Source organism: Salmo salar, chromosome ssa09 (genome assembly GCF_905237065.1).
Source record: "Salmo salar chromosome ssa09, Ssal_v3.1, whole genome shotgun sequence".
NCBI lineage: Eukaryota > Metazoa > Chordata > Actinopteri > Salmoniformes > Salmonidae > Salmo > Salmo salar.
The window spans coordinates 107,563,798-107,576,522 of record NC_059450.1 but is presented as its reverse complement, the minus strand read 5'-3'; the positions used below and the strand labels follow the sequence as shown (position 1 = coordinate 107,576,522).

General features: G+C 49.1%; 1 protein-coding gene across 1 annotated transcript; it reads right to left on the bottom strand.

Annotated features, from left to right (window-relative positions):
* Window positions 1-260: 260 nt before the first annotated feature.
* LOC106612319 (neurite extension and migration factor) lies at window positions 261-8,303 on the bottom strand. Its single transcript, XM_014213365.2, has 2 exons — window positions 3,966-8,303; window positions 261-2,977 (listed from the first exon to the last, which is right to left on the bottom strand). The coding sequence occupies exons 1-2, from the start codon at window positions 8,300-8,302 to the stop codon at window positions 2,938-2,940; spliced, it is 4,377 nt and encodes a 1,458-aa protein (XP_014068840.2). The 5' UTR covers window position 8,303; the 3' UTR covers window positions 261-2,937.
* Between the last annotated feature and the right edge of the window lie 4,422 nt (window positions 8,304-12,725).

The window sequence follows — 12,725 nt, the reverse complement described above, 5'->3', positions numbered from 1 at the left end:
GGTCCTATGGGCCCTGGTCAGAAGTAGTGCACTATAGAGAACAGGCTGAGGGCCATTTGTGACGCAGACCACCCACAGAGAGACACTGGGACGGACAGAGCTTCTTCTGTCCATAACAGCGTCATTAAATAACATTAAAACCATCCAACCTGATAATGTGATCACTTCTTCTGTGTTCATAAAGGTGTCATTAACATTAAAACCATCCAACCTGTCACAATCGTCGTTGTAATCATACTCAGACCAAAGCGCAGTGTGGAATCGGTTCAACATCTTTTTATTATCAGAGAACCAAACAAAAAACAATAAAAGAATAAACGATACGTGAAGCTCAAGGCAACTACACAGAAACAAGATCCCACAAAAACCAGTGGGGAAATGGCTGCCTAAATATGATCCCCAATCAGAGACAATGATAAACAGCTGCCTCTGATTGGGAACCATACCAGGCCAACATAGAACTAGACAACCTAGATAGGAACACCCCCCCAAGTCACACCCCGACCTAACCAAAATAGAGAATAAAAAAGGCTCTCTATGGTCAGGGCGTGACAACCTGATAACGTGATCACTGTGACAGGAAGGAAGTGATCTGATCTCACTACTAACAGACTCAGCAAAGAGCTCATATGTCAGAAATAAATCCCATCTCTCTGGCATAGCACATTGCTGTCCAATGAATGAAAACCTCTTATCTCCAAAACAGAAACTTTCAGGAAATGGAAAAACACCCTGCCATATTTTACCATTAACAAACATTCAATTATGAAACTTCAGAAGCTATTTAAACAATAAGATTGGTCGTGCAGTTCTGAAATGTTCAGAGCACACTGAGGGGAGTTACTGCTTTCAATACATGTACACAAATAAAAAGCTCCAAGGTTTATATCTGACAGTGAAGTGGAGGTAACTATATGTGATTACAACCTAATACTTATATAGTGCACTACTTTTGACCAGGGCCATTGGGCTATATAGGGAATAGCGTGCCATTTAGGACTCATCCAGTGTCTGAGAATGTTTAAGAGTCAAATACAACGCAACATAATGTAATAAATGGTAGAATGAAGTGTTGCTGACCCCCTTTAACATCTCATATGGAATGGTAGAATGAAGTGGAGCAGACCCCCTTTAACATCTCAAATGGAATGGTAGAATGAAGTGGAGCTGACCCCCTTTAACATCTCATATGGAATGGTAGAATGAAGTGGAGCTGACCCCCTTTAACATGTCATATGGAATGGTAGACTGAAGTGGTGCGGACCCCCTTTAACATCTCATATGGAATGGTAGAATGAAGTGGAGCTGACCCCCTTTAACATGTCATATGGAATGGTAGAATGAAGTGGAGCTGACCCCCTTTAACATGTCATATGGAATGGTAGACTGAAGTGGTGCGGACCCCCTTTAACATCTCATATGGAATGGTAGAATGAAGTGGAGCTGACCCCCTTTAACATGTCATATGGAATGGTAGAATGAAGTGGTGCTGACCCCCTTTAACATCTCATATGAAATGGTAGAATGAAGTGGAGCTGACCCCCTTTAACATGTCATATGGAACGGTAGAATGAAGTGGAGCTGACCCCCTTTAACATGTCATATGGAATGGCAATAGGAGTCGTAGCTGCTGGAAATGCTTTCATTGATTTCTACTAGTGTATATCCCAGTTTTTTTTTTACCAACTTAAAAGGTGCCAGTGTAATGTGATGAGGTCATGCCCTCTGCATCGATGCATGGCTGCAGCGCTACTCACTGCTGTCAGTAGTACAACACCTTGAACGTCCTGATACATGACAATGGAATGAAGCACTCTGCTGTCTGTCTGACATGATTACCTCTGTGAGCAGCCAGCAACCAGAGCATTTGATATACACAATGGATAAAGAAAACTAAACAGCCAATATCCGCTCTGTATTCTATACATCTATACTCTATAGTTTCTGTATTCTATATATCTATACTCTATAGTCTCTGTATTCTACACTGAGCAAAAATATAAATGCAACATGTAAAGTGTTGATCCCATGTTTCATGAGCTGAAATAAAAGATCCCAGAAATTTTCCATACGCACAAAAAAGCTTATTACTCTACATTTTGTGCACACATTTGTTTACATCCCTGACAGTGAGCATTTCTCCTTTGCCAAAATAATCCATCCACCTGACAGTTGTGGCATATCAAGAAGCTGATTAAATAGCATGATCATTACACAGGTGCACCTTGTGCTGGGGACAATAAAAGGCCACCCTAAAATGTGCAGTTCACACAACAAAATGCCACAGATGTCTGTGGGGATCATACAACCCTTCTGTGGGATAATCTTATTCTGATTGGCTGGGCATGGCTCCAAAGTGGGTGGGCCTATGCCTTCCCAGGCCCATCCATGGTGGCGCCCCTGCCCAGTCATGAGAAATCCATAGATTAGGGCCTGATGAATCGATTTCAATTGACTGATTTCCTTATTTGAACTGTAACTCAGTAAAATATTTGAAATTATTGCATGTTGCGTTTATATTTTTGTTCAGCATATATAAGAGGTCATCTTTACCTTTTGGCACATTGATTTTGAAGATTAAAATAAATATGATTTTCTTTTGCAGATAGTGCATGGAGCTGTACAACAACATAGACAAAAATACTCTGATAGTGGACGGAGCACTGTGAACATCTATAAATGTCTCTTTAGAATGACCAGCTCCTTTTTAAAACTCCAGGAGAAACTAAACAGTAAAGGACAGGAGAATTACAAGCTCATTCCAAACAAAAATAAGAAAATTAAGACAAAATGCTAATTTGATATGTAATCGATACAAAAATGGTCCCATCTTGTGTTGAAGATGTCTTGGGTTTATACAAGGGGAGGGGCTCAGAAGAGAGAGGGGTGTTATGGGGGGAGTTGTAGTTTTTCCTCTTGAACTGAGCCAGGCAGTGTCTATCTGACGGACAGCGACAACAAGATGGCCATATTCTGCCTACAAAACAGAGGGGCGGGGGGGGGGGTTGAAGGTCACTGAAAGCATTTATTTATCTCCCTTCTGAAGGAAGGGAGAAAATACACAACTCAGCCTAGCAAGGTTCACTGAGAAAATACACGACTCAGCCTAGCAAGGTTCACTGAGATAATACACAACTCAGTCCAGCAAGGTTCACTGAGATAATACACAACTCAGCCTAGCAAGGTTCACTGAGATAATACACAACTCAGCCTAGCAAGGTTCACTGAGATAATACACAACTCAGTCCAGCAAAGTTCACTGAAATAATACACAAACAAAATAAAGTTCCCACGAAAAGATAAAACTGTATTAAAGGCTTCATATTTTTTCTGACAAAAACTGAAACAACCAGGAAAGAAAAAACAAAGCAGAAACAAACAGCCATGGTAGTTTGTTTCAAATCTCAATAAAGCTGGACACAATCACTCAACACGTAGTTTGTAAAGAAGAACTACAAGAGTGTTTCTCATGCAAAAGGAAGTGGGGGAGTCTGGGTAATGTAGTCATCATGCAGCTCTAGCATTGCAGCATCAGTGGTGCTGGGGGGAAGAGGGGGGCACTGAGCAGGTAGTGGGGGGGAGGGGGGTCTGAGCAGGTAGTGGAGGGAGACAGGGGGGTGGGAGGAGGAAGGGGGGCTGAGCAGGTAGTGGAGGGAGAGAGGGGTTGGGAGGAGGAAGGGGGGCTGAGCAGGTAGTGGAGGGAGATAGGGGGATGGGAGGAGGAAGGGGGTCTGAGCAGGTAGTGGAGGAAGAGAGGGGGTGGGAGGAGGAAGGGGGACTGAGCAGGTAGTGGAGGGAGATAGGGGGGTGGGAGGAGGAAGGGGGGCTGAGCAGGTAGTGGAGGGAGAGAGGGGGTAGAAGGAGGAAGGGGGGCTGAGCAGGTAGTGAGGGGGTTGGGAGGATGAGGAGGAGGGGGGTTGGGAGTGGGGGTGGTAGGGCAACAGCAGCAGATAACAAAATATTACCTCAGTTTCTCAAAAGAGGCCATGAGAGCCAAGTCCTTGTTTGGGTTCCTCTCCGCTCCCCCTCGCTTGCCCTTCACAGTCTCCATGTTTGGGAACTTGGCACTGGTCTTGTGACGATACAGTTTTTTGTGCGCGGGGCCTGGGCTAATAGAGATGGGTTTGTCGAACATGTTGCAGCCCAGAGCGAGCTGGGGGAAGATGGGGTGGGAGGTGTTAAACTTTGCCTGGTTCTTTCCCACCTTGCACTTGGCCTTCCTGCCCCGTCCGACCCCCACGGAGCCTGCTCCCTTCTTGCCCCCCCTCCCCTGGAGGATGTGGAGGGTCTTCATGTTGAGGCTGTTGGCGTCAGGCGTCAGGCCGCCCTCCAGCGGGTCCCACAGAGGCTCCATGGACTCCATCATGAACCTCTGGACCTCCGCCATGCCGGACACAATGTTGGAGAGGATGTTAGATGGCTCCTCAAACTCGTGCTGCTCCTCCCCTTCCCCCAGGCTGGTGTTCCCTTCCGACCAGCCCCTAGGCCCGGTGCTGCTACCAGACCAGTCCCCAGTGCTACCGTGGCTGTGGGGCTGAAGGTTCCCCCCTGCCTGCGCCTGGCCCTTGGCAGCCATCCCCTCCAGCATGGCTTTGATCTTCGTAGAGGAGCGGCTCTGTCTAGGCATCTTCACCTTCTCTGTCTTGGATGCTCTGGGGGCCCGGCCTTTCTTAGGCCCCTGCTGTCCCCCTGCTGTAGCCTGTTTATAACCTGCTTTCCTCTTAGAGCGGGTGTTCTTTCCCCCCTGCTCCTCCCCCTCTCCGTTGAATGAGGGGTGAATCTGGAACTGCCGCCCCTCCACCCCGTGTTGCTCCGCCTGCTGCATGATGTCACAGTTCCACTTCGCCTCCCTGCTGATGTCACATCCTGTCACATGATCCTGGTACTCCGGGGCTTTGCCTCCTGTCCTCATCTCCCACACCGTCACCTGGGGGGAGAGGTTGGGGGTCTCCGGGGGCGACAGCTCGGACAGGGAGGAGTGTCTGAACTTGTCGGGTGTGAAGTTGGAGATGTCGAGGAGGTCTGAGGACTCTCTGAGGGGGGTGATGGGGTGACCCATGTTCTCCAGGCTCTCTTGGAACAACACCGTGGGGCTGCAGTGCTGCAGGTAGCTGTCTCTCCTCTCCTCCGTCTCCCCTCCTACCTCACGCTGTTCCCTACAGCTGCAGGACTGGAGGCTCTGAGAGCTATAATTGGAGGAGCAGGCAGACAAGGAGCCCACAGAGTCATAGCTGATTAGACATCCATGGTCTGAACAGAGAGAGCCTCTCTGGTACTGCACCTGCCCCAGACCGACAACTGACTGACACACCTGCAGCTCCTGTAGCTCCACCCCCGACCCTGGCTGCAGCCCCATCCCGTCATCCTCTACAAGGTAACTCTTCTCGTACAGCAGTCTGTCAGTCTCTGATCCCTGCTGGCTGTAGTCCGACCCAGACCCTGACCGAGACCCAGGCAGGCCGTCCGACAAGGGCAGGAACCCGCTGGAGAGGAGAGTGGTGTTGGGGCCGAAGCCCCCCTGGCTGTGGGGGTAGCTGGGGCAGAGATGGGGCTGGTGGTTCCACATGGAGGGGGGGAAGCTGGGACAGTTTTGGTGGGATTGTTGGAGCTCTGGCTCGGAGGGAGGGGAGAGGACACAGCTCTGGACTAGCTGCAGGGAGGCAAACTGTTTCTCCTCTAGAGAGAGACCCAGGGGATAGTTCTGCCTGGGGGTCTGTTTCTCCTCTAGAGAGAGACCCAGGGGATAGTGCTGGCTGGGGGTCTGTTTCTCCTCTAGAGAGAGACCCAGGGGATAGTGCTGGCTGGGAGGCTGCTGGGGGTAGTAGGTGATACCTGCCCCTCTGGAGGAGTCTGAGGCATCTAGTAGGGTCTGCAGGTACCCCCCTGGGATCACTGACACCCCTTCCTCCCTCTCCCCAGAAGGTACAGCTTGGTCAGAGGAGCAAGAGGAGGAGACGCAGGAGGAGGAGGTGAAGGGGAATGTCTGCTGGTTGGTGGGATCCAGGGAGGAGAAAGTGGGACTGGGTGTGTTAGAGCTGATGTCTGCCACTCTTATGCTGCCAGCAGGCTCCTGGTTGGTTAACACCCCAGCATCAGCAGCAGTACAGGCATCCGCCGCTCCATTCATCACGCTCCCCCCCTCCGCTCTTCTACCTGCTCCTCCCTCTTTCATTGTCTTGTTACTGCTCAGCCTGGCTTGGCTCTTGAATTTTCTTATCCTCCCTGTTTTCCCTCCTCCCATCCTCCTCCCATCCCTCTCCTCTCTCTCCTGGGTGCGGCTCCTCTTGGCTGTTCCGGTGTGTGTGATGTTCTGTGGTTCTAACGTTGCTCTTCCCCCTCCCCCCTCCTCTGTAGTAACAGCCTGATCAGAGACAGAGGGGGTAGAACCCAAGTCCTGTGCTGCTGCTGATCCCTCGTCTGTCTGGGGGATCCTCTGGACACACAGCCTGTTGGCTATCTTGTATTTCCGTTTGGGGTGCATGGAACTAAAAGGGCGTTGGCGGTGACGGCGCCTGTTCAGATGCTGTTTATCTCTGGACGCCAGCCGCAGCTGCTCCTCCCTCCTCCTCTCCTGCCAGAAGTCTTTCAGTGGAGACAGAGAGGAGTAGTGGCTCTCCGCGGCGGCGTCCAGGCTCACGGCAGCGTCCCCGGCAGGGTCCAGCCTGCCCAGATTCACAGACATGTGTCTCTGCCCTTTGAAGCGGTTGATGATTATGTACTTGATGATGACTGGCGGCTCATTCTGGGAGAATTTCCATCTCTTCTTGGGGCACCAGTCCACATCCTCCTCCCTCTGTCCCGCCGGAACCTTCTCTCTCTTCTCCATGGCGATTCTCTCGGTCTTCTCGTGGCTGCCGATGGAGTCGACTTCGTATAGGTAGTCGTCACTGTAGCGGACCTTCCTTTTGGAGCGCAGGCCGTAGTTCAGAGGATTAGAGGGGCTGAGGAGTCTCCTGGAACCCTGGGGCACACTTCCTCCTCCTCCTCCTCCCCTCCTCTGGCCCGGCTGCGCCTCCTGCTGCGACTCCTGCAGGGTGTCCGAGAAGGTGCAGGAGGAGTCGTCGCTGTACTCCGCGTACTCCTCGGCAGGGTTTCTGAACTCCAGCAGGTAGTTGACAGAGGAGGGGGAGGAGAGGGGTGAACCCTGGGACCCCTGAGACCCCACTAGGGGGCTAACACCTCCCCCCTCATCCCCCACCTTCCCACCCTCCTCCCCCACCACTAGGCTCAGCTCCTCAGCTTTACCCTCCTCCCTTGTCCTCCTCCCCCTTCCTCCTCCTCCATCCTCCCTCTTGGCACAGTTGACCAGGACAGAGGGGAAGAAGTTAAACTGTGTGTCCTCCTGCAGAACGTTGGTCTTCTCTCTCATGTTGTCCTGGAAGGATTCGTAGCGGATCTTTAGAGAACACATGTCGCTGCTCAGAGCTGAGTCCTCGTCGTCGTCGTCAAACAGGTTGTCAACGTCGTCCTCGGAGAACAGGTTGACTGACAGGTCGGTCTTAGAACACAGGTCCAACAGCTCCATCTTGGACTCACTGATAAACGACTCGAAGTAACCCCAGTCCTGACCCGCATTGGCCAGAAGGACCTCCTCACTGCTGACCTTGTCCGATAGCAGCACCTCCTCCACTTTCACTTTGTCCAATAAGAGGACCTCCTCTCTGTTCACCTTGTCCAATAGCAACACTTCCTCCCCGGGGACCTTGTCCAATAGCAGCACCCCCTCCCCGTTCACTTTGTCCAATAGCAACACTTCCTCCCCGGGGACCTTGTCCAATAGCAGCACCTCCTCCCCGTTCACTTTGTCCAATAGCAACACTTCCTCCCCGGGGACCTTGTCCAATAGCAGCATTTCCTCCACATTCACTTTGTCCAATAGGAGGCCCTCATACAGATTCTTGGTCGTGGGATCCTCTGCCTCTCTCTTCTCTCTGTTGTCTCCTGTCTTGTCGTTAGCGGTAGCGAGGGCGGTGGCGTGGCAGGTTTTGGTCATGGAGAAGCTGAGAAGCTGGTCTGACAGGAGCGGCTCCTCGAGGACCTTCATGACCTCTCCAGCCTGGCTCAGACATGGCATATTGATGCTGCTGATGTCAGAGATAGGGCAGGAAGTGGCCTCCAAGTCCTGGTGGCTTACCAGCCCCACCTCGCGGTCAAGGTCGGGAGTCGTGGGGCCGGGGTCATGGATAGGAGTGGGGTCATGGATAGGGGCAGGGTCCCGGGTCTCGATGAAGCACCCAAGGCAGGTGGGCGTGGCCTGTAGAAGACACTCCTCTGTCAGATAGGACACATCCCCCAACTCCATCATGGTGGGGGGGGGGTGAGGCAGGGGTCAGGCAGGGGCAGACAAAAGCAGGGTTCAGGCAGGGGTGAGGCACAGGCAGGGGGCAGTCAGGGGTCAGGCAGGGGGAGGCAAGAGCAGGGTTCAGACAGGGTTCTGGCAGGGGCAGGGGGGAGGCAGGGCAGGTGGGAGGCAGGGCAGGGGGAGGCAGGGGCAAGGGCAGGGACTCAGAAATGCACGACTGCAGGGGGGGAGGGGAGAGGGAGCTGTGAGGAGAGACTGGGAGCTGGGCCAATCTCTGCAGCAGGTGGAGGAAGAGGAGGAAGAGGGGAGGAGAATAGGATGGAGGTAGAGATAAAGGGAGAACGGCAACATGGATGGCTCCACCACACAGCCTCAGGTCTCCTCTCTGCTGACACAACACTCCTGGGGGACAGAACAGAAACAACAGTCTCAGAATCAGTAACCAGAAGGACACATTCTGACAGAACAGGAAACAACAGAGAGACAACATCAGTCTTCAGATAGATTCAGACAGAACAGAGAGACATCATCAGTCTTCAGACAGAAGAAGAAAACAAAGAGAAACATATTTCAGAAGAACAAACAAAGAGAGAAAATCAGTCTAGAACAAAAAAAAAAGAAATATTTCAGACAGATTCAGACAGAAGAAGAAAGTCTTCAGAAGATCAAAGAAAGAAAAAAGGGAAACAACATCAGTCTTCAGACAGAACAGAAAACAACAGAGAGACATCAGTCTTCAGACAGATTCAGACAGAACAGAGAGACAACATCAGTCTTCGGACAGATTTAGACAGAACAAAAACAACAGGGAGACAACATCAGTCTTCAGATAGATTCAGACAGAACAGAGAGACAACATCAGCCTTTAGACAGATTCAGACAGAACAGAAAACAACAGAGACAACATCAGTCTTCAGACAGATTCAGACAGAACAGAAAACAACAGGGTGACAACATCAGTCTTCAGCTCTCAGGTAACAATATTCATCATCATGCCAGCCTGTTTGACTCAACCATCACAGTTACATCTGCAATCATCACCCAGCTAACAACACATGTTCCCACTACTTTAAAGAATGCATTAGGTCATTAAATAACCTTAAGATAGGAATGTTCCTGTGATGTGCAAGGAATGTTTCCAAGAGACCATCCCCTTAATGTCAAATAGGTCTTAGCCAAAACGTGGTTAGCGTGTTTTGAGAATTTAAGATATTAACGTTCAAGACGCGTCTCATGGGAAAGAGCATTCATGTGGCCTCACATCCCACAAAACAGAAGACGGTGACCACTGTCCCAATAAGGGATATCTCTAGACATGCTTAATGGGCCATTGAGTTAGGAGGGAATGAAATGAAAGGACATTTAGTCAGCAGGAGATGAGGTGAGAGGATAATGAGTCAGGAGGAGATGAGAGGATAATGAGTCAGGAGGAGATGAGAGGATAATGAGTCAGGAGGAGACGAGAGGATAATGAGTCAGGAGGAGACGAGAGGATAATGAGTTAGGAGGAGATGAGAGGACAATGAGTCAGGAGGAGGTGAGAGGATAATGAGTCAGGAGGAGATGAGAAGACATTGAGTCATGAGGAGATGAGATGAGAGGACATTGAGTCAGGAGGAGATGCGATGAGAGAACATTGAGTCAGGGGGAGATGAGATGAGAGGACATTGAGTCAGGAGGAGATGAGATGAGAGGACATTGAGTCAGGAGGAGATGAGAGGACATTGAGTCAGGAGGAGATGAGATGAGAGGACATTGAGTCAGGAAGAGATGAGATTAATGGAAATTGAGTCAGGATAAGATAACAGGACATTGAGTCAGGAAGAGATGAGATGAAAGGACATTGAGTAAGGAGGAGGTGAGAGGACATTTAGTCAGGAGGAGATGAGACGAGAGGATATTCAGTCAGGAGAAGATGAGATGAGAGGAGAGGACATTGAGTCATGAGAAGATGAGATGAGAGGACATTGTCAGGAAATTAGTTAAGAGGACATTGCATCAGAAGGAGATGAGAGGACATTGAGTCAGGAAGAGATGAGATGTGTGTTTTGTCTTCTGTAATGTTCCCATTGGAGAAAAAGCGAACAGTTAATTACCATAAACCAATGTGTTCTGTTTCCTGTAAGGTTCCTATAGGAGGAGGAGGGAACAGCAAATTACCATAACCAATGTGTTCTGTTTCCTGTAAGGTTCCAATAGGAGGAGGAGGGAACAGCTAATTACCATAACCAATGTGTTCTGTTTCCTGTAAGGTTCCTATAGGAGGAGGAGGGAACAGCTCATTACCATAACCAATGTGTTCTGCTTCCTGTAAGGTTCCTATAGGAGGAGGAGGGAACAGCTAATTACCATAACTAATGTGTTCTGTTTCCTGTAAGGTTACTATAGGAGGAGGAGGGAACAGCTAATTACCATAACCAATGTGTTCTGTTTCCTGTAAGGTTCCTATAGGAGGAGGAGGGAACAGCTAATTACCATAACCAATGTGTTCTGTTTCCTGTAAGGTTCCTATAGGAGGAGGAGGGAACAGCTAATTACCATAACCAATGTGTTCTGTTTCCTGTAAGGTTCCTATAGGTTAACAACCATGAGAGGAACTAAATGAGGCTAAAAATAGAATAGTGGCTTTCCGTTTCCATGGTGATCTCTTTCTCTCTCTCTGTGCTACTCTTTGTGTACTTTATTGGTGTTGTGTGTGTGTGTGTGTGTGTGTGTTTGTTAGCAGTGCTTAAGTTTATATTGGGAGTGTAACTGTAATGTGATTAGTGTGTCACTGAGTGATAGTTCCAGTCCTGAGGAATGCTTTGATGTCACTTTCAGACTTTCAGTTGACAATAATCACAGAGTGTGTGTGTGTGTGTGTGTGTGTGTGTGTGTGTGTGTGGTGTGTGGTGTGTATGTGTGTGTGTGTGTGTGGTGTGTGTATGTGTGTGGGGTGTGTGTCAGTGTAACCTACGTACTGCAAGATACTACTCAATCTACACTACATCACCAAAAGTATGTGGACACTCCTTCAAATTAGTGGATTTGGCTATTTTAGCCACACCCGTGGCTGACAAGTGTATAAAAATCGAACACACAGTCATTCATCTCTATAGACAAACATTGGCAGTAGAATGCCCTTACTGAAGATCTCAGTAATTTTCAATGTGGTACCGTCACAGGATGCCACCTTTCCAACATGTCAGTTTGTCAACTGTAAGGGATGTTATTGTGAAGTGGAAACGTCTAGGAGCAACAGCGGCTCAGCCGCAAAGTGGTAGGCCACAGAAGCTCACAGAACGGGACCGCTAAGTGCTGAAGCGCATAGCGCGTAAAAATTGTCTGTCCTCGGTTGCAACACTCAATGCTGAGATCCAAACTGCCTCTGGTGGCAGCGTCAGCACAAGAACTGCTTGTCGGGAGCTTCATGAAAAGGGTTTCCATGGTCGAACAGCTGCACACAAGCCTAAAATCACCATGCGCAATGCCAAGCGTCAGCTGGAGTGGTGTAAAGCTCACCGCCATTGGACTCTGGAGCAGTGGAAACGCTTTCTCTGAAGTGATGGCAGTCCGAAGAACGCTACCGGCCCGAATGCATAGAACCAAGTGTAAAGTTTGGTGGATGAGGAATAATGGTCTGGGGCCATTTTTCATGGTTCAGGGCTAGGATCCTTAGTTCCAGGGAAAGGGACATCTTAACGCTACAGCATACAATGACATTCTAGATGATTCTGTGCTTCCAACTTTTTGGCAAACAAACTTCAGAAGTTAATGCTAAACACGGCTGCTAGAATCTTGACTAGAACAAAAACATTGATCATATTACTCCAGTGCTTGCCTCTCTACACTGGCTTCCTGTTAAGGCTAGGACTGATTTCAAGGTTTTACTGTTAACCTACAAAGCATTACATGGGCTTTTCCTACAGTGAGGGAAAAAAGTATTTGATCCCCTGCTGATTTTGTAGGTTTGCCCACTGACAAAGAAATGATCAGTCTATAATTTGAATCCCTCCTGAGATGTGTGCAAACCTGGTGGCCAACTACAAGAAATGTCTGACCTCTGTGATTGCCAACAAGGATTTTGCCACCAAGTACTAAGTCATGTTTTGCAGAGGGGTCAAATACTTATTTCCCTCATTAAAATGCAAATCAATTTATAACATTTTTGACATGCGTTTTTCTGGATTTTTTGGTTGTTATTCTTTCTCTCACTGTTCAAATAAACCTACCATTAAAATTATAGACTGATAATTTCTTTGTAAGTGGGCAAACGTACAAAATCAGCAGGGGATCAAATGCTTTTTCCCCTGTACCTATCTTTCCAATTTGGTCCTGCCGTACATACCTACACGTACGCTACGGTCAGAAGACGCAGGCCTCCTAATTGTCCCTAGAATTTCTAAGCAAACAGCTGGAGGCAGGGCTTTCTCCTGTAGAGCTC